Source organism: Mytilus galloprovincialis, chromosome 9 (assembly GCF_965363235.1).
Source record: "Mytilus galloprovincialis chromosome 9, xbMytGall1.hap1.1, whole genome shotgun sequence".
Lineage (NCBI taxonomy): Eukaryota > Metazoa > Mollusca > Bivalvia > Mytilida > Mytilidae > Mytilus > Mytilus galloprovincialis.
Window position 1 is genome coordinate 76,684,127 of NC_134846.1, and position 27,943 is coordinate 76,712,069.

Below are 27,943 nucleotides of genomic sequence, written 5' to 3' on the forward strand. Positions count from 1 at the left end.
AAATATAAAGCAAACCGTTTTGGGTGACAAACACTTATTACACAACACTGCACCTGTTATAACACAGAAAATTTGAAGATTGATCTATTCTTATGAACGATGTGATATTGAGAACAGGTAGATTACATTGTACCTAAGGGATAAAAGATAATGGCCTTGCAAACATAAACCGTCGTCTAAAAAGGCCTTATCTTGATCTGAACAATCATATAAAGTCCATTAATATTTTTGATGTCTCCTTCCACCAAGGCCAATGATTGTAACTTCAAACATTGAGTTTATGGTAAATATGAATTCATATTTTCTATCTCTAAGACAAAACATTGAATATATGTACCTAAAATTGATTTGATAAAAGTTTTTAACCTGGTATAAAGACTCACTTTATGTCTTCTATGTAATGTTTTGTGGACTTCTTTGTCGCTGTGTATTTTTCAGAAGGTTCCCATGGTATCTTCTGCTATTTTCATGTAAAAGCTATGAATCACATTGAATTATATGATATTTGATTCAACATTTTATGTATATAACAACAAAACAATTCAGTGTTACAGCAAGTTATAGCTATACTGCAAGCTTTGCAGTTGTTAGGTATTGGGTATTCACAAATAACACATTCTTCTATGATAAATTTAAAGGAAAAAGCACCAGATTATATCTGAAATAATTTTAAAAGTGTATCTAATTTAAGTCCTGCTTATATGTTGATGATATTTTTTTTTGTATTTCAACATACAATGTTTTCAATAATTTGCTTTCTTATAGTATGTAAGATCAAAAAGAAATAATGTATATTTTCTATAGATAGTTTGCTTCTATACACATAGTATGGACTTGTATATAGGTATAGTGTATATTAATATGGAAGAACAATAATAAATACTAAAGTAATATGCCATCTCAAATTCTCAATTTACCATTTACAAGTTCATACACAATAAGAATAACACATTATATTTGAGCTGATATTTCAGTGAATAGTACAGATATCTTCTTAATTAAATTTCTCTGTAATGAAAGTAATAAAGAATTAAGTGCTTCAGTCGGACATAAGTAATATTTTTCTAAGAAGTTCAAAGAGAGATGCTGAAATACACCTAAACCTGTTTAATAAATTCTCTAATTGATTTTCTGGTGAGAATATAATTTTATGACAACAATGTATTTTTTTGTAAACTACATATTCATCTATATATATTATTTTCTGACAGCAATAGATATAGGAAGATGTGGTGTGAGTGCCAAATGCATTTTTTGTAAACTACTTATCAACCTATATTGTTTCTAGTCAGAATAAACATTTATTTATCACATCTATCACATGTGAAATGTTTCCCAGTATATCAAAAGAAGTTTTACCTTGTGTCCTTGAGAAAGCCTTATTATTAATAAACAAACAAGTGGGAGGTTTGCTGTGTACTGTAGGTAATACTGTATACTGACTAACAATTAAAAAGTCTAATTAAAAGTAACAAAATAACTGAGGATTGGAAAAAAAAATTGGACCTATGTTTTCATGTCAATCTCCAAATTCATTCATTTCCCCAATTAGGTTGTTTTCAAATCAGCATTGACAAATAGTAGTGATTATAGTACAGTTCACCCTCATACTGTCACAGTACAAGGTTGTTCATAATTTTGATTTAATGTTAGATTTTTTAGCACTGCATTTGATAGGTATATCTGGACTTTTTTTTCAAAAAAAAGAAAGAGACACTAAAAAGGTTTGTCAAAGTTGGGACAAATGGTTTAAAGATACATGTATTATACTTTTAATGCAAAGGAATACACACCTTGGTCATAAAAGTAAAGAAAAAAAGAAAAAAGTTCATTGATTTGTGTTCATATTCATTTCTGTATTATTTGATATCTATTACTGTGTTAACATGCTTAAGATTGAATGATTTATGTCTTAACTTATTGATATGTGTGAGATGTGTGTGTTGTATATGTTTGAATGTTTAAGTATTTGTGTACGGAGTATGAAAATTCTTACTTTTCCATCTGTGATATTATGTATATTGTTATATGAATATTAAGAATAAAGCTTTAGAAACCATGAATGAATTATCTTTGTAAACTGACTGAAGGTACTCCAAACAACTTGAAAAGCAAACATTAATGTCTTCCAATTTCAACAATTCTCCATACTAATTAATATAAACATTTACTTTTGAGAGATTTATCTTTTTTTTTCAGTAATCTCAATGGTGTAATGCATATATGATGAAATTTAAATTGCAACTCTTAACGTGTAGGCTGTACAAAAGTTTCATAGTCAGTGGATCATAACTGAAGGGACAGGGCTAAGTTATGTTCCTATGCTAGTACAACTGCACACCAAAGACAATTAATTAATATGGCTTGTGAATCTATCTGCTTTTATCAAAGGTAGATAATTCAAATGCAAAATATTGACTGAATTTGTTCCATTGCTTGATGCAATGGATCAAACACTGTAAATGAAAGCATTCTTTGCAGTCACTTCGATTTGTTATTTTTCTGGTAATGGCAAGGGAAAACATTTTTAATGAGCAAAGCTTAAATACCCCACGCTCTTCATATGATTTGGAAGTTCTAATAATGAACAATTGGCGTATATCTTATTCTGTTTACATTTAGGGGTTACTTAAAATCATATTAGGTTCCATTATTTCGGTCAACAATTCGTGATGTAGACCGTAAAACATATGTAGTGTCCGTTTTACTCTGTTGGGGTAAGCTTTATACAGTATGAACATGTATCAACTGTAATATGAAAACACCATAGAGAGAGGGTATATAAAAAAGAAGATGTGGTATGATTGCCAATGAGACAGCTATCGACAAAAGACCAAAATGACACAGACATTAACAACTATAGGTCACTGTACGGCCTTCAACAATGAGCAAAGCCCATACCGCATAGTGAGCTATAAAAGGCCCCGATAAGACAATGTAAAACTAACGGCCTTATTTATGTAAAAAAATGAACACAAAACAAATATGTAACACATAAACAAACGACAACCACTGAATTACAGGCTCCTGATGTTACTTCAAATGATATTTACTTTTTGACAACTTGAAGGTTGAATCATAACGTTTGTTATAGATTCAAGATAAAGATGAAATACATAGATTAAAGTTTGAAATCCTCTATCTGTGTCAACATCGAGGAAAAAATCGATATAAAGAGACCCTCTAGTTTTGGTAGTATCATGAATTGTGATGCATGTGTAAAATTAACAAATATAGTTTACCAGTAAATACATTTATAATCTAGAGTTATAGTGTCAAACACATGCAATCAACATAGTACTAGCAGGTTGATTAGTAAATAGTTATCAAAGATACCAGGCTTATGATTTGATTCAAATACTCATCAGTGACCTTGTGGTCCTATTGAACTTTAGGCACGACTATTGTACTCCGACTCAGTGATCACCAATGAAAATACTTGATATGGTGCTTCGAGCACAAGTTGTACTACAAGTATTGGGCAACATTCTATGACAAAAAGACAAAATTTGCAGAATTTGGGGGAAATCAAGAGCAAAAAGATTGAGAGTTTTACCATTCAACACATTAAATTGACAAGCATTTGCAATACCGAATGTCGTGTTATTTTAGTACAATATTACCAATTTAATGTATACTGTTTGAAAGACGAATTGTTTATCTAAAAAAGCATTACGTATTTGAGGAAAATCGCTATTATTGCATCTCTATATGTAAAAAACACAGAAAATATGTATAAAAACCCAATTGTAATTGAATTTATGAATAATTTTATTGGCAGTTTTCTAAAATATTTTAAGATTACTTATTATTCATAATTATTTTAATATTACTTGAGAGAAATGTGTATAAAAAAGAAAAATAATTATACAACCTCCTACGATGATGTAGGTGTTTTTTTACGTATTTTATTTGTTTTAAATTATTCTGTCTTTTTTAAACTATTAATGTCAAAGTAAAGCAATCCATTTATTCTATTTACCACTATTTACATTTTTGTTTGTTTTCTGCAAGAGTTACTGAAAAACTGTAATGTCATAGGTGCAGGCGTAACTGATTCAAAAGCAATGTTTAACATGGTTTCTGGACCTAACGTGTGCCTGTACGCCTCCCACTCAACGATTTATCTCATTAACCAAAAAAAAAAAAAACAAATGAAGGAACAAGTTGAAGATGGAATTTGAATCTTTAAATATTATAGGGAAGATATTCAAACATAAAAGGCATGCTAAAATATAATGGTTTCAATTAACTGTCGATAGAATCTAAGCATAGCATACAGAGATAATGTATGTATTTAAAATATTTTTTTTGTATGCAGTTGGAATTTGAACAAACTTTTTTTAACTAGCCCAATCGGGTGTCTCTTGGTAAAACAAGCTATGTGCATCATTACCTTAATTCACATTGAATATAACATACCAAAGTGATGCTTTGGATAATTAATAATATTCTGTTGGTGGTATGAATTCGGGTGCAATTTCAAATCACCTCAAATTGGTTTTACCTCTGGCAAAATGGTTGAAAGCACATAATGTACCGATATTGTTTTCTCAACGATGTTATCACCAACCCAGTAGTCAGCACTTTTGTGTTGATGAAGTGTTCGGCCTGATGGTCTTTCATGAATCCTGGCATACAACAGATTATTAATCCTGGTAATGAAATTATTTAATTGGTTTCCAACAGTCGCACACCATGAAATCAACAAACTTTAGCTGTTTACACGAATCGAATGACACTATGTACATAACCAAGTGCAGATTAAATAATTATATTCTCAAATGAACAAAAGATATAAGAAAATCAAACAAAGACAAAAAAATATATGGTGCCAACTTGTTTGATTACTTACCAGTCCATTATTACCATTCCTGTTCCCAGCTGTTAGCAGAAAAAATCAGTTCTGTTTCAAGTTGTCCTATTTACAAAAAGTTATCAAAGGTACCAGGATTACAATTTAGCACGTCAGACGCGCGCCTCGCCTACATAAGACTCATCAGTGACGCTCATATCAAAATATTTATAAAGCCAAACAAGTACAAAGCTGAAGAGTACTGAGGATCCAAAATTCCAAAAAGTTGTGCCAAATACGGCATATATATATATTTAGATAAATCTATTGAACTGTGTACAACAGTTATTAAAAAAATCCATAAAAAAGAAACTGCAGGAAATATCAATATGACCGCTAAGACGTGTGTAAGATTATAATTTTGAAATGATTTTCCAAGGAAATCTCTTATAACAGTATAACAGACCAAATAATCTGTACATGTGTGTTTTTTGTATGAAACATCAATTTCTGTCAGTTTAAGTTTGCCGTATCTTTTGAATCCAAAACAAGAGTTGAAAATGCGAAAAAATATGACAAACGCTATCAGACTATATACCTCAGGCATAGATTGCCTCAGCTGTATTTGGCAAAACTTTTAAGTATTTTGGTCCTCAATGTTCTTCAACTTCGTAGTTTATTTGGCCTTTTTAACTTTTTGGTTCGAGCGTCACTGATGAGTCTTTTGTAGACGAAACGAGCGTCTGGTGTATATACAAAATTTAGTCCTGGTATCTATGATGAGTTTTATTACAACCACTGGGTCGATGCCACTGCTGGTGGAGATTTATTTTCCCGAGGGTATCACAAGCCCAGTAGTCAGCACTTTTTGTGCTGACATGAATTATCATTGATATGGTTATATTTATAAATTAACTGTTAACAAAATTTTGAATTTTTGAAATACTAAGACTCTTCTACCTCTGGCATAGATTGCCTTACCTGTATTTGGCAAAACTTTTAAGTATTTTGGTCCTCAATGCTCTTCAACTTCGTAGTTTATTTGGCCTTTTTAACTTTTTGGATTCGATCGTCACTGATGAGTCTTTTGTAGACGAAACGCGCGTCTGGCGTATATACAAAATTTAGTCCTCAATCTATGATGAGTTTATTAACAACCACTGGGTCGATGCCACTGCTGGTGGAGATTTATTTCCCCGAGGGTATCAGCAACCCAGTAGTCAGCACTTTTTTGTGCTGACATGAATTATCATTGATATGGTTATATTTATAAATTAACTGTTAACAAAATTTTGAATTTTTGAAATACTTAGGCTTTTCTACCTCAGACATAGATTGCCTTAGCTGTATTTGGCAAAACATTTAGGTATTTTGGTCCTCAATGCTCTTCAACTTCATAGTTTATTTGGCCTTTAAACTTTTTGGATTCGAGCGTCACTGATGAGTCTTTTGTAGACGAAACGCGCGTCTGGCGTATATACAAAATTTAGTCCTGGTATCTATGATGAATTTATATATATCTAGATTTTTAACGAGGAAGAATGGCGAAAGATACAAAAGGACATTCACGATAATGCTGTTCCATATTATTTAATATTTTATTCAATATAAATCAACACGGTGTGTAATATGCATGTACATTGGTTCCGATTCATTTGTCAAACTTACACACGACGCTTCGGAAAGACCATGATAATGATCCGTATCATGGGAGCTATAAACATAAAGGAAATTAATGGTCAACCAAATGCTAAATTCTGGTCATGCTAAATTCAAAAGTTCCTAAATACACTTTTTGAAATTTTAATATTGAACTGCGTGTAAAAGATCAGTCCATCAACTGAAAAAATCAAAACTTAGATCGACATCGTTTGATAATTTGTCCAAAAAAAAAAAAAAAAAAAAAAACCAGACGAAAACTAAATTCAGCTGAGCCAGACACTTGTTTTGAATGGATCAATCAATTCGACCATTCTGTAACACACCAACGATTAGTATGAAAGTTTCAATCAAATAATTCAATTAATTACAGACAAAACAGTTTTACAACAACACCTACTATTAGATTTTTCTGCGCAAAAAAAATACTCTGCATTTCCACATATTTTCAATAAACAGTGCTTGTCCTTTATTGATGATACAAGAAGACATTTAAAGGGGAAAAGATGCGGTACAGCTATTGAAGAGAACCTCCTTGGATAATAATGTTAATTCATTGTTTTTGAAATATAATTCAATTTGCTATTATCTTTTTAATCATTGTTTTCACGAATCATATTTTATTATTGTTTTTCATATATGAAAAATTATATTCCATTATAGAATTGTTTTTGTACAATAGATATTTTTCATATATGTGACAATATTATTTGAATATGTTAATTCATGATTGTTCATATAACTGAAATAGTTTTTAGATTTCAACTATTTTTTAGTTTGCATAATATCATATATGATAAATATATTCTATTTTAAAATTAATTATTTGTCATTCATACGTTGTAAATAGCATTAAACTATTAACATGTGTAAAATCTTAATTATAACAGCTAACTTGCTCATTTGAAGAAGAAGAATAATATTTCCTGTCTTCATTGGAACCCAATATACATGGTGAATGGTATTTCTATGCTAAACGAAAATATCAAATGATAGAAAGAATTGCAATAATTTTGTTTTGAAGAATTGACTGATAGAGGAGAAGAAATACATATAATATTTAAGCTGTCGAACTACTAAAATTCAAATTCGCAGATTTAGGAAATAGATTTATTGACAATTTAGTGTAGGAAAACAAAATAAGAAACCACTGATCGACGTGTAGCAGAGACTTTTAACTTTGGCGTAAAGTAAAACATCATACGACTACCATCACAAGTTATTTGATCAGACTTCAAAAGATTTAATAGAATATTGTGAGGTTGCATGATAGCCAGTTTTTGAGAACGGATTATGGATAGAGGTAAAATGCCCTCTAATGTAATACCTTGATTTACCCCGATATCTCTCAACGGATAACATTCTACATCGTGTGTTATCTGTAATACTATTAATAAACTTGTCATAGGTATGTGATTATACATATATTAACTTTATTATCAGATCCAACTAAAGTGGTGGTAATCAGGATTTGGAATTTGGACATAAATATGGGCGAATCAAAGAAGGTATATTTTTTAATATGTAATTACTAAATTTAGACGAAATTGAAACAGTCATAAAGTGTTAATTTTCCACAGTGCTAACACTGTGTTTAACATGAAATAATTTGAACATACGCCCATATAAAGGCAAATGATTGATTTTTTCTAATTTATGTTGAATCTCTATAAGCGGTTAGAAGAACACGAACAAGGAAATGTCTATAAATGTAAATATTAAAAAAAAATAAAAAAATATCTGAATCTAAGAAAATATTCTGACAAGGTATTGCCTAAGAAAAGGAATAGGTGGATATTTATTTTAAAAACCGTGATTTATCAGTATTTTCGGATGATGCAATTGCATTATTGTTGTCTATTATTTGTATTTTAAGAAAAAAATCAAAAATATAATGATCAACGAAATATCGCATTGTATTGGAAAATCCAGTCATTTTTTACTTCATGTGCTTTCGATAGAATAGGATCCTTTTGTTTAGAATACAATAGTTTTCTGCGTCAAAGCCAGTCATTGGCAACTTCAGACATATTCACCGTATATCAAAGGAAATTGTTTTCTCTCTCCGTTATATAAAATACGATCACAAGAAATGTTTTTTTTTATTACAATGAAAATGAATACGAAAACTATATCAAGTGAGTTTGTTTTTCTTCGAAATTTTGCTGAATAGTACCACAGAAATGAGGATGCTATCTTACCAGTAGTCAGCACTTAGGTGTTGACATGAATATCAATTATGTGGTAATTATTTTAAATTTCCTGTTTACAAAATTTTGATTTTTTTGAAAAACTAAGGACTTTCTTATCCCAGGCATAGAGTACCTTAGCCGTATTTGACACAACGTTTTGAAATTTTGGATCTTAAATGCTATCCAAGTTTGTAACTATTTTGATACGAGATTCACTGATGAGTCTTATGTAGATGAAACGCGCGTCTGGCATACTCAATTATAATCCTGGTTCCTTTGATAACTGTTTGATATATTTGTCATTACAGCAGTTCGAGGATTTTAGAGTGAAAGGATGTGTGTGTGCACCATTTACATTACTTAAAGATGACGGGTAAGTGTTATGTACTCGTTTAAATTAAAGTGCAGTAACGAAGCATTGGGTACACATTGATAAGACATCAATCAGATAGTGCAACAAAACAAAAGAGTCATGCTATGATTCACATATGGTGATGCTTTATGAAAGAAAAAAAATATTTAAGCTACATGACTTATAATGTAAGAAGCGCGTTTCGTCTACATCATTGGTGCCACTATTAGAACATTTAGAATACAAAATGAAATTCGAACATGGGGGGCATTTGAACCCTATAAATTACATAAATAGTGACCAGCACTGATAACACCATTTATGAGTTGGGTAGAAAGCCTTAGTGTTTAGAAAAATAAAAATAATAAATCATGTAAAAATGAAAATTTACAAAACATTACCGTGTCATTTAAATTCCAGGTAAACACAAGTATACACAGAAGAGATCACTTCTTGGCTGGTGTTATTCTGGATTTGAAACGTAAAGCTGCAGCGGCATCTGCCCAGTGGTTGATTGACTCGTTAAAGAAACACATATTAATACGTTGTCTATACTCATTATTAGTGTCACTCGATTAAAAAGTAATCTCAAGAAGTTCAACTATTGATAATTAAATCATGTTTTCTTGCATTCTAGATCCATAGAAACATCAAACACATTGCAGAAAATAAGCATATTATTATCGATTAACAACATTTTTTGCTAATTCATATTGAATAAACAGTATAAAAAAAGTAAAATCACTAAGTACTGAACTCCTAGGAAAATAAAAAAAAGTCCCTAATCTAATGGCAAAATCCAAAGCTCTAACACATCAAACGAATGGATAACAACCGATAACTAAGACACAAGTGTTTTTATTCCACGTAAAGTAAACTACATTTTGAACGACATTGTTTTCTTTTTAGTGAAATTAACTTTGATGGCTTTGAAGACTATGCAAAATATCTCGTTAGTCAGAAGTTCACATATCTTTTCGGTAAGTAACAAGACAATACATGAATCTCTACAATAAAGTTAATTTAATAAAGCTTGATTCCATGCTACTGATCTTTCGTATTCTTGCAAAACTTAACGAAACATAATAGATACCTTATTGAAAAGTTTTGACTACAGGGGATCTTGGATTTTTTACTCTTGTGCAATATGCCTGTTATAAGTTCGAAGTATATAAAAGTCACAAATATCCTACAACAATGCTCAAATGGCTATCATCCCAATACTATCACATTAAATCATTCATTATTTCATAGTGAATGGAACATTGGCAGAAGGGTTGTCTTTGACTCTAGAGGAGAGAAAACAAACAGCTGAGGCATGGGTCAAAGTAGCGAAAGGAAGGTAAGTTAAAGTGGCGATGTTGAACAATTACTGTAACACAATCAAAAAAGATTTTATGCAAATTTTAAATCAAATATAATTTTTGAAAAAATGAAAGTCCAGAAAGAAAGTTTCTGGATGAGACTGAATACATGAACAGCCTAAAACGGGTAGAATGTAAAAAACATGTTTTAGTTCCGACTTTAATTTTTTTCAGTATTTTTGTTTAGTTCAACAAAAAGTTCGAGACCAAGGGTTTGTAGATTATATGGGTGGTTGAAAAGGTTGCACTTAAAACCGATGGCAAAATATAGGTTGACGATTAATCACAGGAACCGAAATATCAGTTCATCCAAAGAGTTTATTGTTTGTATATAACATCGATTTTTATATGACAAAATATGTATCAACAATCGGTAAAAACTATATAAATATAATGCTCACAATGTGGATAACATGTTAACGCAAAAATAAAAAAAACACAACAAAAACAAATGTCTTCATTTAAACGTAGGTGGATAGGTTGTCTTATTTGCTATACCACTTCTGCGCTTGACAAAAAAAAACAAAACAAAAAAACAAAAAAACAAAAAACAAAAAACAAATAAAAAACAGGAATAGACGACCAACCTGAATAACCTAAAAATCTTTTATCATATTGTAGGTTTGGCATTATTCTTCACATTGGAACTAACAATTATAAAGATTCCCAAGAGCTGGTTTGTTTAAATATAGTAGCTTAGTTCAATAATTATGAACTTCCCTAATGGGCAATAATATTATTGTAGGCAATCACTAGCAATATTTCTTGCCTGTGCTGTGGTTATTCATTGTGTGTAGTTTTAGTCATATAGCTCTCATTGTAAGCTTCCCTGCTTTCATTTTGTTTTAGAACTGATTGTTCCTGATAAGGAAGGGGTATATAGAAACAGTTAAGAAAAAGACAAAAGTAAAGAACAGACAATTTCATTCATGTTTAATTAAAAAAAAACAACATATGTACACGTGACATATTACTATTACTTGAAATTTGATTATAGTTACTGAAAGCTATTTCGAAGTATTGCTGGTATGTTAATCAAGTTTTTATCCCACTTATATTAGCTAATGAACTTAGGAATATACATCGCAAAGTCAAGCCGTACACAGATTCAGGTATCTTGCGCTTTGAAGGCCGTACCATGTTAACACATAGTTCTTATCTTCTTTGACATTCGTTACCTGGTGGAAAGTTGTCTCATTGTCAATCTTACCACAACTTTTTCCTCTTCCAGTATGCTAGTTAAATCTAGTGTTTTATTTGATTTTTATGCCCCACCTACGATAGTAGAGGGGCATTATGTTTTCTGGTCTATGCGTCTGTTCGTCCGTCCGTCCGTTCGTCCGTTCGTCCGTCCGTCTGTCCCGTTTCAGGTTAAAGTTTTTGGTCAAGGTAGTTTTTGATGAATTTGAAGTCTGAACAACTTGAAACTTAGTACACATGTTCACTATGATATGATCTTTCTAATTCTAATGCCAAATAAGAGTTTTTACCCCAACTTCACGGTCCACTGAACATAGAAAATGATAATGCGAGTGGGGCATCCGTGTACTGATGGCACATTCTTGTTTACACTGTCTTGGTCTGAAATAATTATTTGGTATCTAGTGACTCGTAAGGCAGATAATTGGCTGAATATTTGTTGTTTTATCATGTATGCATATTTTTTATGAATTCTTTTTACTGCAATCAATATGTGACACTCTAATAAACACTTTATTTTATTTGTATGTGTGTGTTTGTGTGTTGAGCAATATTTATGATACAACTATTAAAAGACATTGCAAATCCACATTAAAAAAATATAAGCGTTAATTGTCTAACAATAACAGTGTCATGTTTTGTTATCTTTATAGGCTAGGCATGCAGAAAAGATTGGGGTTGATGCTATAGCATGTTTTGCACCATCATTCTACAAACCAGACTCATTGGGTAATTGTTCAGATCTAAATTTTATTAAACATAAAATGTTTTACTTAAAACAAACGTTACACTTTTTTTTACATTTTATAGCTGGACAAAATTTATATTTTATTGCAGGAAAATAATTCTAGTTTTTGTGTCCCCGATTTCATAGTGTTGTTTTGTATTTTGTTGCAGAAACATTAGTTGAGTATATTTCCAAAGTAGCTTCAGCAGCACCAAATACACCATTCTTCTACTACTGTATCAATTTCTTCACTGGTGTTTATCGTGAGTAAATATCATAATACACTATCTATTCAGATTTTAATCAAATTTGCCAATCATTCTCTATTTTTTGTATTTAAGCATTATATTATTCAAGACTTCATTGACCTATTTTTCTCTAATCTTTATTTTTTTGCCATTTTTCGGAAGCATTGGTACTTTATTCTGTATACGCCATCCAAACCTCACAACCATGGATGTATTACAGAATTACAGAATACAATATTTTATCTCCCAAATCATGGTACTCGTTTTTGTGCAGAATAATCAAAATGAATAGTACAAACAAATAATCAAATTAGAAATGAATATAATTAAAAGAAAAATATCCACACACACTCCCAAATATGAATGAGATTTCAAAATAGATTTTGTTTTCAATTGTGACATAGTACAAATACTTATTTTAGACTGCAGCATTTTGTAAAAATATTTCGAAACTATCAATTTTTAAACGCGCGTCTGGCGTATAAAATTATAATACTGGTACCCTTGATAACTATTTAATTATATATATTATAAGAATGAACTTCGAGCATGTTTATTATTAGTGAATGACGCAAAATTCTTGGAGCTCGCTGAAAGTAAAATTCCGAACCTGGTTGGTTTAAAGCATTCATCAAGAGAACTTCCCAATGCTCATCGATGTATGATGGTTAATCCAAAGAAGTTCCAGGTTATGATAGGGTCCGATGTGGTCAGTATATTTCAACAGTTATTTTTGGATTAAAAAAGAATTTAAATTGAATAAAAAATGACAACACACACTGCATAAAGTCGTGTACTATGAAGGAAAATGCAATATACCAGGTACAGAGTTAATACACTTTGATAAGAATGGCTTTCTGTGGAAGTTTTGACAGTTATCTGCTGGAAAGTCCGATTCCTAATTCTAGTAATTTTTTCTTCGTTTTATTAAAGCATAGCTTGTTTTGTCCAATTGGTGAATATTTTTAAGTACAAAAAAAGTAAAATCATAAAAATACTGAACTCCGAGGAAAATTCAAAAAGGAAAGTCCACAATCAGATGGCAAAATCAAAAGCTCAAACACATCGAACGAATGGATAACAACTGTCATATTCCTGACTTGGTACAGGTATTTTTTTATGTAGAAAATGGTGGATTGAACCTTGTTAAACAAAGTACACTGTATCATAAAACCTGTTTCTGGACACTAATTTGCACCATTCAATAATTTCAGCAACTGCTTACTAGTTTGTCACTTGGTATAGAGGTACCCGTTATAGCATCGTTTCTAGGACAGCTATTTGACAATATGAAGACGGCTTTCGATAAAGTTGACATGAAAACAGCAAGCAAATATCAGGTATCTATTTAATATTGTTACCTTAATCTATAGTTACACCTGTTACCTAATTATGTATGTAGTGTGTGAACAAAATACATTTGGCTTTGATTTCATTGATTTGTCTTCTTCATTATTGTATGACATCAGTTAACTACTTTTGACTTAACAATTTTGTAAGTTTTTTTAATATCAAATTGTCATGTATAACACGCTAATTATAAGAAATAATTCAAATTGAAATTTCATGTAAAATTGTCTTACGATTATCATAATGTGGCACTTGATTGTCTTAATATTTTGTAACTCATGACGGTGTCCGCAAAAGTAAGTTTTATTTTTTGATGTTATATAATCCCTTAACTATTAAACACTAGACTCATATCTAAAAAAAGCTTAAATAAAGCAACTATAGTTGTACGGTCATCATTAATGAACAAAAGCAATACCACATATTCAGATAGAATAAAAAACAAAACAAAAAACGCGATATGACAATATGAAAAACCGTTCAAAGGAAAAACCCAAACGGCCTGATTTATAAAAATGCAAATTATGAAAAAGAAAAATGCAACCAAAGACACCCTTAACATACAGACTCCTACGTGAGGAACGGTACATTTAGATTGTTGTGAGGTAAACAATTACTATTACTTATCAACTCTACCTTACACATGGGACAATAGTGTAACAACAAAATATAAAAGAACAGTTTTCAGAACATTCATTTTGTTTGCAAATGAAAGGATTTTGACCTTTGTATTATAGTGTCAAGCACAAGAAATCAACACAATTCGATCAGAATTTGGTAAGTATATACATGCAAAAGGATGTTAATCAAGCTTTGGTAAAATCATTTGCTGGGAAAAATATAAAAACAACACGTGATTACTACCATGATCTCGAATCACTTTTCTGCATTAACTTCAGCGAGAACGCTCAAATCCAGACATTGATGTATATGAAATAAACATGCGAAGAACTCAATGATCAGAATGAAACCTAAATGCATGATACATATATAGAAATGAATTGCATACGTCCGTGATTTCAATTAAACGTAACTTTTATATATATGTAACAAAGAAGATAAACGGATAAAACAGATGTGTATTTCGAAAATTAATGTCTTTTTATTGATGCTCGAGGCAAGAATATTTATATATATTCAAAATATAAAACAAATGTTGAGGAGTGGATCAAACCAAAAAGAAAATTAAGTGTAACCAAACCCGGATTTATAATAAGTGAACAGCTTTTTTTCAGTAAGAGAATTCACTACGAGCTTAAACTGATCAAGAATATAAATATGTCATGATTGATTGTAAGACACCATTTTTTCAATATACATGTAACTGCAAAGAAATGATGAACAATAACAATAAAACTAATTAATCATCCTCCCACTATAACTGTGGGTGTCGATATCTGTTTTTATCTGTTTTTAATTTGGTTTATTATGTCATTTTAGGACCATTACTGTCAAATGAAATCAACATGTTTATTTTAATTCCTATTATTTACAACTACAGTTGTTTTTGTTTTTTCTCCTTTTATTTATTGAGTACATCTATACTGCAGGTGCCGGCATAAATGTAGCGAAAGCAATGTTTAACATAGTATCTGGGCTTAATGCTGGACCTGTACGACTGCCACTCACCGACTTAAGTCAAGAACAAAAGCAAAAATTGAAGGAAAAAATTGATTCCACAGGAATCTTTAAATAATAATCTAGGAAACAATGATTTATCTATAAGTCTTTTAGTTTCTATGAACTATCGTTAGAAACAAATCATATGATAAGCAGCCTTAAGATGAACCTGTTCAAATAAATAATCCTTACCTTGGAATGATGGTTTCAGTTGTGGGCATCTTATTTTATGGTCATTACAATGTTTTGTGGATATTTTGATTAGCAATAATATGGATGCATGAACGAATTATCTCATACGTTGAACAACCAAATTAACATATGCAATAAAAGAAAGCTTTGTGTCTATTCTTGAGTGTTGAATTAATATTTTCTTGTTAGTATATAAAACAATTCATGGGACATAAAACACATGTAAAATGACAGCAAAGTCCTTTTATTCACCATGTTCATTAAACAACCGTTTAATGAAAGTTTCTTGTTCGAAAAAAAATTGTTTTAAATGGTAAGATTACTGAAAAGTCTGTTTTTGCAGTGGATTGATAATCTGATTGACGAATGATTTCAAAACTCCACCGAAAAAAGCAGATATCTCTGATATGTGGATTACGAGATCCTTTAGATTTGATGTTGATGCTTGATAAACTTAACATATGGCTAAGGGTGTCCAAATTGTGTTGCTCTAAGTTCATGTTGGAATTTTATAAAGTGTCAGTTCAAAACAAGGTTTGATTCAACTTACACAATCGGCGTCTTTTGGTGACACCAGCTTTGCACATCATAACGTAAATCGCTCACATTGAAAATAAATGAACTGCCTTGGTTTAATATTGATATAGTTTCTAGGTGGCATGTATCCAGTTCTATTTCTAATCGCTTCAAATTGTTCGAATTGTTCTGTTACCACGGGTCAAATTGTTAAAAGCACGATATATCCAGGTTCCAAATAACTAAATTAATGCAACTTTCTTGTGACAGTTGTGTATTTTCCATGGAAATAAACACACACGAATCCTTCCACAGCTGTCAGAAATACTGCAGATAAAAATGCAAATAAGACGACCAGCATGGACAAATCTGAATTAAACACACACGTCGTAAAACTTGTAAATATTTAATTAGAAAAAAACAATAATTCAACATTGAAATTTTTCCAGGTACGTAATTTCCCGCTGATGTTCCCCCATAGTATGTGAAAACTATTCCCTTAGCAAATATAATTGTGATTCCACAGAATGTTGTACACTTGATATATCTTTCGCATTCATTGTCTCCAACTAGAATGCACATATTTTGAGTTTTCCAACAGACAATCTATTGTTGTAATCAAATCAAGCTTTTTGAAATATCACAAATTTTACAATCATGACTGACTTCCTATTTGCTTTATTAAGTGTAGATAAGGTGGTATTTAAAACGGTTCCAATACGAAATATGGGTAAACCAAACAATGTTAGAAAAGAACAGGCGCCAACATTTTCCCTTAGTCATTTATGGAATTATTTTAATGTCTATATCAGTCAAAAGATGTTTGCAGAAATAATATAAGTTGAACAAACCCAATGCAATACCAATGTGAAACTGAAAGAATTTTATAGCAACAGGTGTACATTGCACGAGGTTCTATGAATCTGAGTGTTTCCTATACAAATAATTGGAGATGCGATAGGTTATGAAAAAAACGACAGTTTCCGTTGTGTTGTAATAAGTGACAAATGCATTACACAAATTTAAGGACAATATCATGCAGTTACCCAAAGACGCTCGGTACATTCCCAAGTTCAAATGTGATTTCACTGACAACGTTATGCAATAATCAAGTGTTACAATAACCACCCATTGTTTGGTGAAAAAGGTATCCCGGAACATAGAATTTAACTATGAGTTCAGATATTTTCTCAAAGGTACCAGTGTTATAATTGTATACGCCAGACGTGCGTTTCGTCGTCAAAAGACTCATCAGTGACGCTCAGATCAAAATAGTTAGAAAGCCAAACAAGTATAAAGTTGAAGAGCATTGTTGACCCAAAATTCCAAAAGTTGTGCCAAAAACGACTATGGTTGTCTATGCCTGGGATAAGAAAAACAAAAGTGTTTCGAATAATTCGAAATGGACCCCACATGCCAACCTGATATAACTGCTGCTTTATCATGTTCCTAGCTTTGACATTACTGAATAACTTTGGAATTGTATGACATGATGCTTTGAAAGCATGAGTAGCTTAACTAGATGATGTAGCTGGTATTGCTTATATTCGTGTCTTGGGTCAATCGGATTGTTTAAATCCCATGATAAGTTGTTTGTCTGTTTGTACGTCAATAACATTAATGTGCCAATTTTTCTGCGCCAGATATGCATTTTGACAATAAATGTCTCTTCCGTGATGCTCAAGGCCGAGAAATTTGAAAATCGAAAGCTTATAAAAAATATGAAGAGCTTAGAAACCAAAATGACAATAGAGTAAAGCCAAAGTCGGGAAAGTCAAGTTTCTATTGATGTCAGTTTCTTATAACTATTTTCCCCAAGGGTGACTGGGGAGTAGAAATATGGTCACTTGGTCTTCTCCCGACCGGCAGTAAAACGCTTGCCGAAGTGGGGCGTCCGTTTGGCTGTGCGGGATGTATCAAGTTCGCAGTCACGTCCGGTCAGAAGGGGAACGTTAATCCGATGCCTCGTGTAAAGAGAGTGCCACTCTCTTTGCACGTTAAGAACCCTTGCAACAACTCTTTGAGGGGTCCGTTGTTGGCTTGTTGCAAGGCAAAATTTCTGTCCCTATCCAATATACCCTCATTTTCCAGTGGCAGTCCAAATTTCCCCGACCATCATTCCAGATGGCCTCTATTGTATCAACCTACCTATTGTATTTATTGTGAATTTGTTCTCGTCCTGAATATGCATGAAATATTTGCCACTGGACGTTAAGCAACCAACAATCACTCAATCAATCTTATAACTATTTGGATAGTCTTGCCTTTGGCAATTTTAGTTAATAACCGGATTATGTTTAATGATTATAATAAAAAAAGAGATGTACCATTGTTGTAAATGAGACAAACATCCACCAGAGTATATATGACATGAAGTTATAGATCACTGTACGTCCGAAGAATATGGAAGGTTTTATAGCTAGCTGAACCTTCTTATAATACATTTCTTTAAAGTTTCGACAACCAAAAAACTAGGTTTCTGATGTAGGGCAGACATGAATTGGTGAATCTAAATTTTCAGTTTTCTAGAACCCAACTGACGAAGGAGAATACGAAAAAGGCAAAAAGAAACAGGTAAAAAATCTGTCCAGAAACCAAAAATCAGTAATCAACACAGACAACATGCAGCCTTAATACAGGGTAATACTTTATTATTACAAACATATAATGTGTTACGTCAGACACGGCTTTCGTCTACATCAGATTTATCAAAACATTAATATTAAAAATTCAAATACGAAGTTCAAGTGCATCGGCATTCTTAAATACTGATTTATTGTTCAAAATCATAAGGTCACTTTGGCTGGGGTTAGAAACCGTAATGATAAACGATAAAGACCTTTTACACAAATATAAGCTCATCAGTATCCCAAAACTGTTTTATATCAGATTTCTTTCAGATTCAAAGAGGCTGTCGACATGGGGATCCCTTGTCACCTTATATTTTTCTTTTATGTGCTGAAATTCTAGGAATTTTAATCAGAAAGAACAAAGAAATTAAAGGAATTAAAATTGATGACACAGAATATCTTATCTCCCAATACGCAGATGACACATCAATAATACTTGACGGTACACCTAAATCTCTAGATGCATCTCTTCGCTGACTCCATAAATATGCTGAAATGTCTGGTCTCCATATGAACTTGGACAAAACAAAGGTGGTGTGGATAGGCAAAAAAAAAATATAGTCAAGACACAATGTGTGTAAAATGGGGATTGGAATGGGGTTCCAGTAGGGTTACATTACTAGGAATAAACTTTTCTGTTAATCTGCATGAAATGGAACTGTTGAATTATGGTCCAAGAATTAAAGAAATTGAAAATATAATAAAAATTTGGTCTAAACAAGCATTAACACCAGTTGGAAAAATAACTATCATTAAGACACTAATTATTTCAAAATTGAACCATCTGTTTTTAACATTACAAGCACCATGCAAAAATACTTTAAAACAACTAACTGACAAAATTTATTCATTTATTTTGGAAAACAAACCTGACAAGATTAAAAGAGAAATATTATGTTCTGAACACAAATTAGGAGGGCTGAAAATGATAGATATTGACAAATATATAAAAGGATTGAAACTAACTTGGATAAGACAGTTGTTGAAAAACAACCCAAAACTAAATAAGCTATTAGAAAGTACTGAAAAAATTAGTATTGAAAACCTAGTTTATTTAGGTCCAACAAAAAGATGTAAAAACCCTTTTTTGGGAAGAAGTTTTTAAAGCTTGGACAGATTTACAAAATAAATTCATACCAAAAAATGAAGAGGAGTTTTTATCAGTTTCGCTCTGGAATAATGAAAACATAAAAATAGGAACAACATCCATTTTCTATAAAGACTGGATAGATAAAGGAATCTTTTTGATAAATGATTTATTAAACGATGAGGGAAAACTAATGACTTTTCAACAATTCCAAAACATTTATAAAATTAAGTCAAACTTTCTTACTTATAATGAGGTCATTTCATCAATAAAATCATATAAAAAGGCTTTAAAAAACTATATATCCATAAACAATTGTTATAAAACACTAGGACCAATTATGCCGAATAATATAAGAATGTTTTTTTATCAAGAAAAGGCTCGAAAGATATGTATAATGTTTTATTTGAAAAAAGCAGTACTAAACTTAGATGTGAAGAAAAATGGTCCTTAACACTCAACAAAAATTTTGATTGGAAAACTGTGCATAATATGTCTTTTTACTCCACAAAAAGCTCAAAACTCCACTGGTTCCAATATAGAATAATACACAGAATATTGGGCACAAATAAATTTTTATTTAAGATAAAAATAAAACAAAGCGATAAATGTACTTTCTGTAATGAAGTTACTGAAGATATTGAACACATCTTTTGGACATGCCATAAAATAGCAGATCTGTGGATAAGACTCATGGACTGGATTTATAACCAAACACAAATAATTATTCCATTTAACATGGATATAATTTTATTCGGAAATTTAAGAAAAACAGAAAATAATGAAATAAAAAACCTTAATAATACTTTTATCAAAATTCTTTATCTATAGAACAAAACTGTGTGAAAATCAAGTAAATTTTGCAGGGCTGAAAAACTATCTAAAAGAAAATCTAATACTAGAAAAGAATATATTTTTTAAAACAAAGCCTCTTCACATTGCCAACCTCTACTGGGACCCCTGGCTTCCATTATTAGACTGAATAATTTACACTTAAGCAACCTAATTAGCATTACCCTATGTAATGTTATTGTGCATTTTATTTTAGCCTTCTCACACCAACATATATGTTTTTATATAATATACTGTTATATGATATTTATTGTTTATTGTCTTTTGTTCTTGTTTTGTGCCTAAATGCATATACATTCTTTAATATCTGATTTGTGTTTGTATGTTTATTTACAATGGAAAACCAACTTTGCCAAATTAATTTAATGTTGTATCTTAAGAAAAAAAAATATTGCTGCCAAATTCCAAATTTCAAAGATTTTTTATTTTAATTTTTTTTTTCTCTAGTTTTTATTTTTTTTGTTTTTTGTTTTGCTTTTCTGTTTTATTTATTTATTATTTTCTCTTCTCTTCTCACTTTCTCTCTCAAATAAAATTCTCACTTTATTGATAAACATTGAAATAATTGATACACAATATACTGTATATATATTTTATAATTTTGAATACTAACAATTACTAACAATTTTTCTAAATATACAATCTAATGTTTAACGAGGCCGGGATAAGGTACCGGTACTTTCTGTATCAAACCAATAAATGTGAAAGTTTTCAATAAAGTATGTATAATTTAAAAAAAGAAAAAAAAGAAACCGTAATGGTTTCGAATAATAAAAAAATGTAAATTAAAAATTTAAAGAAAACTACCGTATCATTTAAACTTCAAGTGAACACAAATGTACTGTGGTCTTTTTGTCACCAGCAGTGGCTTCGTCCTAATGTTTGGAAATAACCTCATTTAAGAACCCGGATTAATAATTTATAATATGTTAGATGCGCGTTTTGTCGTTTTCATCGCCATCAGATTATTTGTGCTTTGTTAAAAAAATGTATTCTCGAATGCTTTCATCTGCTGATATATAAATCATATCGTATTGTCCTCTAAAATTGACCGTTGTACTTCAAACTAAGTTACATAGTGCAGAAAAATATACGTATCATTATCGATGAACAACATTGTTTTCTTTTTCACATTGAATATACACAATGAAGAAGAAGATGTTTTATTTCCATATAATGGGTTCACAAACAATATGAGACATTATTTTGATAAAGAAACAACATTGTTTTCTTATTCATCATACGGTAAACTATATAGTGTAATCGACATTGTTTCTTTTTAGTGAAATTAACTTTGATGGCTTTGAAGAATATGCAAAATATCTTGTTTGTCAGAAGTTCACGTATCTTTTTGATAAGTTACAAAAAATAATTCTTGTTCATAATTATAAAGTTTGTCAAACAATTACTAATTCCAGGCGTCCCCACTTTCCTACTTTTGCAAAATTAACCATTTAGACTACATGGAAGCAAAACTCACAGTTATATCGTTAACGTTTTTACCTTATTGATGAAGTTTTAATTACTGTGTATAACTGTTGTAAGTTCGAAATATATAAATTACAAAAAATGTCTTACGCCAATGCTTCAAAGGAAACATCTTTCATACTAATACTATCATATTAAAGTGTGCATTATTTATAGTAAATGGAACATTAGAAGAAGGGTTATCTATGACCCAAGAAGAGAGAAAACAAACAGCAGAGACATGGGTGACAGTAGCGAAAGGAAGGTGAGTAATAATGGCCGTTTTTTACAATAACTGTAACACACAAGCAAAATATAAGACCACAGAATGACAAAAAAAGCAACTGCAATGACATCTAAATCCCATATTACTAATAGATGTTTCGCAAATTCCCAATAAATCATAATAATCATGAATGCATCATTAAGAGAAAGAAAGTCCAAGAACGTTATTAGATTTAATGAACACCTGTACAGGTGAAAATTAAGGCATTTCTTACTGTACAGAATTTTTCTTTCTGCTGTTTTTGTTTAGATCGAGACTAAGGGTGTAGCGATTTCAATGTAGTTAATGTACGTCAACGCTGTATCGCTGGGAGCAATATTTAGTCTCCTCGATAGATTTTTAGATGTTATATAAGAATTAGGAATTGATTCGATTTGTACACGAAAAAAAAATTAGTTAACTCTTGTTATGCGTTTACTTTTCTACATTGGCTAGAGGTATAGGGGGAGGGTTGAGATCTCATAAATATGTTCAACCCCGCTGCAATTTTGCGCCTGTCCCAAGTCAGGAGCCTCTGGCCTTTGTTAGTCTTGTATGATTTTTAATTTTAGTTTTTTGTGTATAATTCGGAGTTTAGTATGACGTCCATTATCACTGTACTAGTATACATATGTTTAAGGGGCCAGCTGAAGGACGCCTACGGGTGTGGGAGTTTCTCGCTACATTGAAGACCCATTGGTGGCCTTCGGCTGTTGTCTGCTCTATTGTCGGGTTGTTTTCGCTTTGACACATTCCCCATTTCCTTTCTCAATTTTATCTTAACAATCGTTAATAATGCAAAAGGCATGTTAACGCTAATATAAAAACAACAAAACAAAATGCCAACAAAATGCCAACACAAAGCACTGAATTAGTGATAATCTTTTATATTGTAGGTTTGGAATTATTCTTCATTTTGGAACTAACAATTATAAAGATTTCCAAGGTTTGGTTTGTTTAAATTCATTAGCTTTTCTTCCGTATCCAGTTTACAGCTCACAATCCTTCGTTCTGAATCTATAATATTAATGTTTAACTTTGGTTATTTTAATGAGTAATGAATTAAAGAGTGTGATATGAGTTACATCAATGAAACAGCAAACAGTAACTTAAAGCAAAGAAGAAAGAAAAGTCATAGTTCATACCTTAAAATACAAGGCAAATAAAAAGAACATCCAAATTTGACAAATGAGCTTTGATTGTATGGCAATAATACGTTCATGTTTTGTTACTTTTATAGGCTAGGCATGCAGAGAAGATTAGGGTTGATGCTATATCACCATTTTTGCACCATCTTTCTACAAACCTGACTCAGTGGGTTATTTGTTATATCTTGTTTTATTAGACATGAAATGTTTAACTTAATACAAATGTTTCACTATTTTACATTGTATAGCATATAAAATAGTAATAGTGTTATATCCCTAATTCGATCTTATTGTATTGTATTTTGTTGCAGAAACATTAGTGGAGTATATGTCAAAAGTAGCGTCGGCGGCACCAAATACACCATTCTTCTACTACTGTATCAATTTCTTCACTGGTGTTTGTCGTGAGTAAACTTTATTATACAAAATTAAAGACCACTTTTTCTATTCTGAATTTATTTTGCCCATCATTCTCAATTCTTTTTATTTAATCACCCGATGATTTTCTATTCTTTATTTTATTGACCAATTTTTCTATGTTTTCTTGTTGCACATTTTTCTGCAGTATTTGTCCCTTATTCACCCTTCTGTAAACCCTATCCATACCCTTACAATTGCGCAGTTATTTATTAATATATAATGTATGTGAAATAGATAAACCAAAATTTGAATTTAATTTGTAAATGTTATATTGTACAAAGAATCATGTTGAACTGCAACATTTTTGTCAATATATTTTGAGACTGTTTAAATTTTAAATATGAAATATTATAGCATAAACTTCGAACCATTTTTATAGTAAAGCAGTCATAAGTGCAATCATAGGGAGTTTCCATCCATTGATTATAACGGTTGTATGTGGTAGTTTATACATTTGTCTGTTGAAATGTCAGTAACCTTTGGTTCAACCATTTGTTTCGTCGTTCTCTCAGCGTATAGTTTGATCCCAGGTTAATATTTTAAGTGAAACGTGCACTGGAACAACAAAATTGAAGCATAAAGACATTTTTTTTTCTGGTCAATAATTTGCACCATTCAATCATTTCAGCAACTAGTTTGTCACTAGGAATAGAAGTACCGGTGATAGCATCATTTATGGGACAGTTATTTGACAATATGAAGACGGCTTTCGATAAAGTTGACATGAAAACAGCAAGTAGATATCAGGTATCTATTCAAAATTGTTACCTTAGACGATAGTTAGTTTGATTTTTCTTTCATTGATTTGTGTTCTTAAATGGTTTGTGAGATTTAAACATAGGTAAACTACAGTTGCATTTATTCTTATGCAAGTTTGTTTAACTTCAAAATGTAATCTAGTACAATCTAGTTATTTGCCCTATTCACATGGAATTTCGTCAATTTATGAGAATATTTGTGAAATTTCTTTTCTAGATATAATTCTAAATTTGTTGATAAAACAAATCAACTTCTTGGTCAATCAAATTCGACATCTATTTAAAGTTGTCTTCAAACCAGTGCAATGAGCTATTTTTGGAATTGCAGCGGAGTGTTTACACGCTTGTTGAAGACCTTATTGTGACTTTGATAATATGAAGTACACCAAGGACTGTTCATTTGCCTTCGTTTTTCTAAATATGTGCAGTGAATCTGTGTCATGAATGGTCCAAATGATGTGGGATAAAGAAACTATAAGCATGATAAGGGGTACGGTCTTCAGTAATGTGCAAATCAAATATCGCATATTCAGCAACAACAACAAAAATCACGCGATTTGATAAAATGTAAATCAATTAAAAAAAAACAAAAAACACTACGGCATGATTTATGACATAGCAATAAATGAAAGAGAAATATGTAACTAACGGAATCACTAACACACCGGCTCCTGATCCTGTAGTATGTGTCGAGGTTTAATTTACGATCGATTAACTTTCCACTACACACGGGACAATAGTGTAACAAACAATATAAGGAACAGTTTTAATGAACATACATTATTTAGATTTTTAACCTTGTGTTATAGTTTCAAGTACAAGAACTCAACACAATACGATCAGACATTGGTACGTATATAGATATAAGATGATGTGGTATGAGTGCCAATGAGACAACTCTCCATCCAAGTTACAATTTGTAAAAGTTAACCATTATAGGTCAAAGCAAGGTCTTCAACACGGAGCCTTGGCTCACACTGAACAGCAAGCTATATAAAGAGTCCCAAAAATTACTAGTGTAAAATCTTAAAAACGGGAAAACTAACGGTATAATCTATATAAAAAACGAGAAACGAGAAACACGTATGAACCACTTCAACAAACGACAACTACTGATCATCAGATTCCTTACTTTGGCCAGATACAAACAAATGCAACGGGTTTAAACGTTTTAATAAACCTGTATCCTTATCTGAAACAATAGTGTAACATCACAACATAGACATGATAGAGGCACACTATAAAATATCAATTGAAATGGCTTTACTCAATCAAACGACATATCAACACTAGTTAACATACAATGAACGAATAAATTTGACATTTGATACAATGTAAATACAAAGTCAATAAAATAAGGGATGATAAATAAAGGAAGCAGTAGTCTACTGCTGTGAGATGTTAAACAATTAAAAAAAAAAACATTAACCCTGAATAAAAAGCCGCCATATATAATTATATGCACAGGTAAATGAAAATGATTGTGTGGCAAGGCATACAGTATAATCGAGAATGGAAATATATTTTTGTTCATAGTACGAAGAAGTTAAACTTTATTGTAATACCAAACTCTTATCAAAGCTGATATATAGACGAGATATAACCTTGAATAAGTAAACATTAAATAACAAAAAAGCATTACAAATAGTATCAACAGGTTAAATTAATATATACGTGTACGTATATACATGTATAAGCATGGTATGCAGACTTTTGGTAAACTCACTCAAATGTCAGGAACATGATAGTTGTTTTCGATTCGTTTGATGTGCTTTGGATTTTGAATTTTTTATAAGAGTTCAATATTTTTGCCATTTTCTTTTCACTTGCTGTAAAAAAAACCTGTAAATTGTTATCCATTTGATTGATGTTTTTGAGCGTTTGATTTTGCCATTTATTAAGAGACTATCCGTTATTTGTTTTCATTAGCGTCAAGTATATTTTTTTTAAGTAACGCTTTATTGATATCGTGCACCCGAATAGCTTTCCTGTATTTACCTTCAGCAGGAACGCTCAACCCCGGATATTGCAATGATGTAGACAACATAAACATGCGAAAAGCTCTATGACCAAAAGAAACATAAAAAGTCAAATGAATATAACAAGAGGAATACCATATGTCATTTTACTAAAACAGAACTTGTATATGTAATAATAAGTGATAAGATTTTTGGCAATACCGATTTGTCATGTCTTGTTATAGAAGTAAGGAATAACCCATATGAATAATGTTTCAAAGACGAAATGAAATGTTTATTAGAAAAAAAAGCATTGATTCGGTAAGGGAATCAATTACGAGTTTATATACTTGCTATCGAAAATGACAAAATAAATATGATAAGTATTACAATAAAATTGAGAATGGAAATGGGGAATGTGCCAAAGAGACACCAACCCGACCATAGAAAAAAACAACAGCAGAAGGTCACCAACAGGTCTTCAATGTAGCGAGAAATTCCCGCACCAGGTGGCGTCCTTCAGCTGGCCCCTAAACAAATATATACTAGTTCAGTGATAATGAACGCCATACTAATTTCCAAATTGTACACAAGAAACTAAAATTAAAATAATACAAGACTAACAAAGGCCAGAGGCTCCTGACTTGGGACAGGCGCAAAAATGCGGCGGGGTTAAACATGTTTATGAGATCTTAACCCTCCCCCTATACCTCCAGCCAATGTAGAAAAGTAAACGCATAACAATACGCACATTAAAATTCAGTTCAAGAGAAGTCCGAGTCTGATGTCAGAAGATGTAACCAAAGAAAATAAACAAAATGACAATAATACATAAATAACAACAGACTACTAGCAGTTAACTGACATGCCAGCTCCAGACTTCATTTAAACTGACTGAAAGATTATGATTTCATCATATGAACATCAGGCACAATCCTTCCCGTTAGGGGTTTAGTATCATACCATCATAACATATATGAGAAGAACATAACCCGTGTCATGCCAACAACTGGTTGTTGTATATATATAAGAATATATATATATTGTATATATATAAGAATATATATATATATATTGTATATATATATATTGTATATATATAAGAATATAAGTAAATATATAAGAATTAAAATATGTCATGAT

The 27,943-nt window shown here is 31.2% G+C and overlaps 1 protein-coding gene across 3 annotated transcripts; it reads left to right on the forward strand.

The window, feature by feature from the left end:
* The first annotated feature begins 151 nt into the window (after positions 1-151).
* LOC143045988 (N-acetylneuraminate lyase-like) lies at positions 152-15,855 on the forward strand. 3 transcript variants are annotated; one of them, XM_076218894.1, is made up of 12 exons: positions 152-283; positions 7,898-7,962; positions 8,955-9,019; positions 9,908-9,978; positions 10,253-10,340; positions 10,984-11,038; positions 12,216-12,291; positions 12,460-12,552; positions 13,101-13,246; positions 13,752-13,877; positions 14,625-14,664; positions 15,438-15,855. In XM_076218894.1, exons 2-12 carry the CDS (start codon positions 7,945-7,947, stop codon positions 15,581-15,583), a joined length of 924 nt encoding a protein of 307 aa, XP_076075009.1. In that variant the 5' UTR covers positions 152-283; positions 7,898-7,944; the 3' UTR covers positions 15,584-15,855. The 3 variants fall into 3 exon arrangements, with proteins under 3 accessions (XP_076075009.1, XP_076075010.1, XP_076075011.1); XM_076218895.1 differs by having other exon boundaries at positions 8,958-9,019; XM_076218896.1 differs by lacking the exons at positions 152-283; positions 7,898-7,962 and adding an exon at positions 8,139-8,165.
* Positions 15,856-27,943: the final 12,088 nt, after the last annotated feature.

Coding starts and splice junctions, on each gene's coding strand:
- LOC143045988 (XM_076218894.1), top strand. Junction 9,979..10,252: donor GAAGTTCACATATCTTTTCG/GTAAGTAACAAG, acceptor ATTATTTCATAG/TGAATGGAACATTGGCAGAA. Junction 13,247..13,751: donor TTATGATAGGGTCCGATGTG/GTCAGTATATTT, acceptor CAATAATTTCAG/CAACTGCTTACTAGTTTGTC.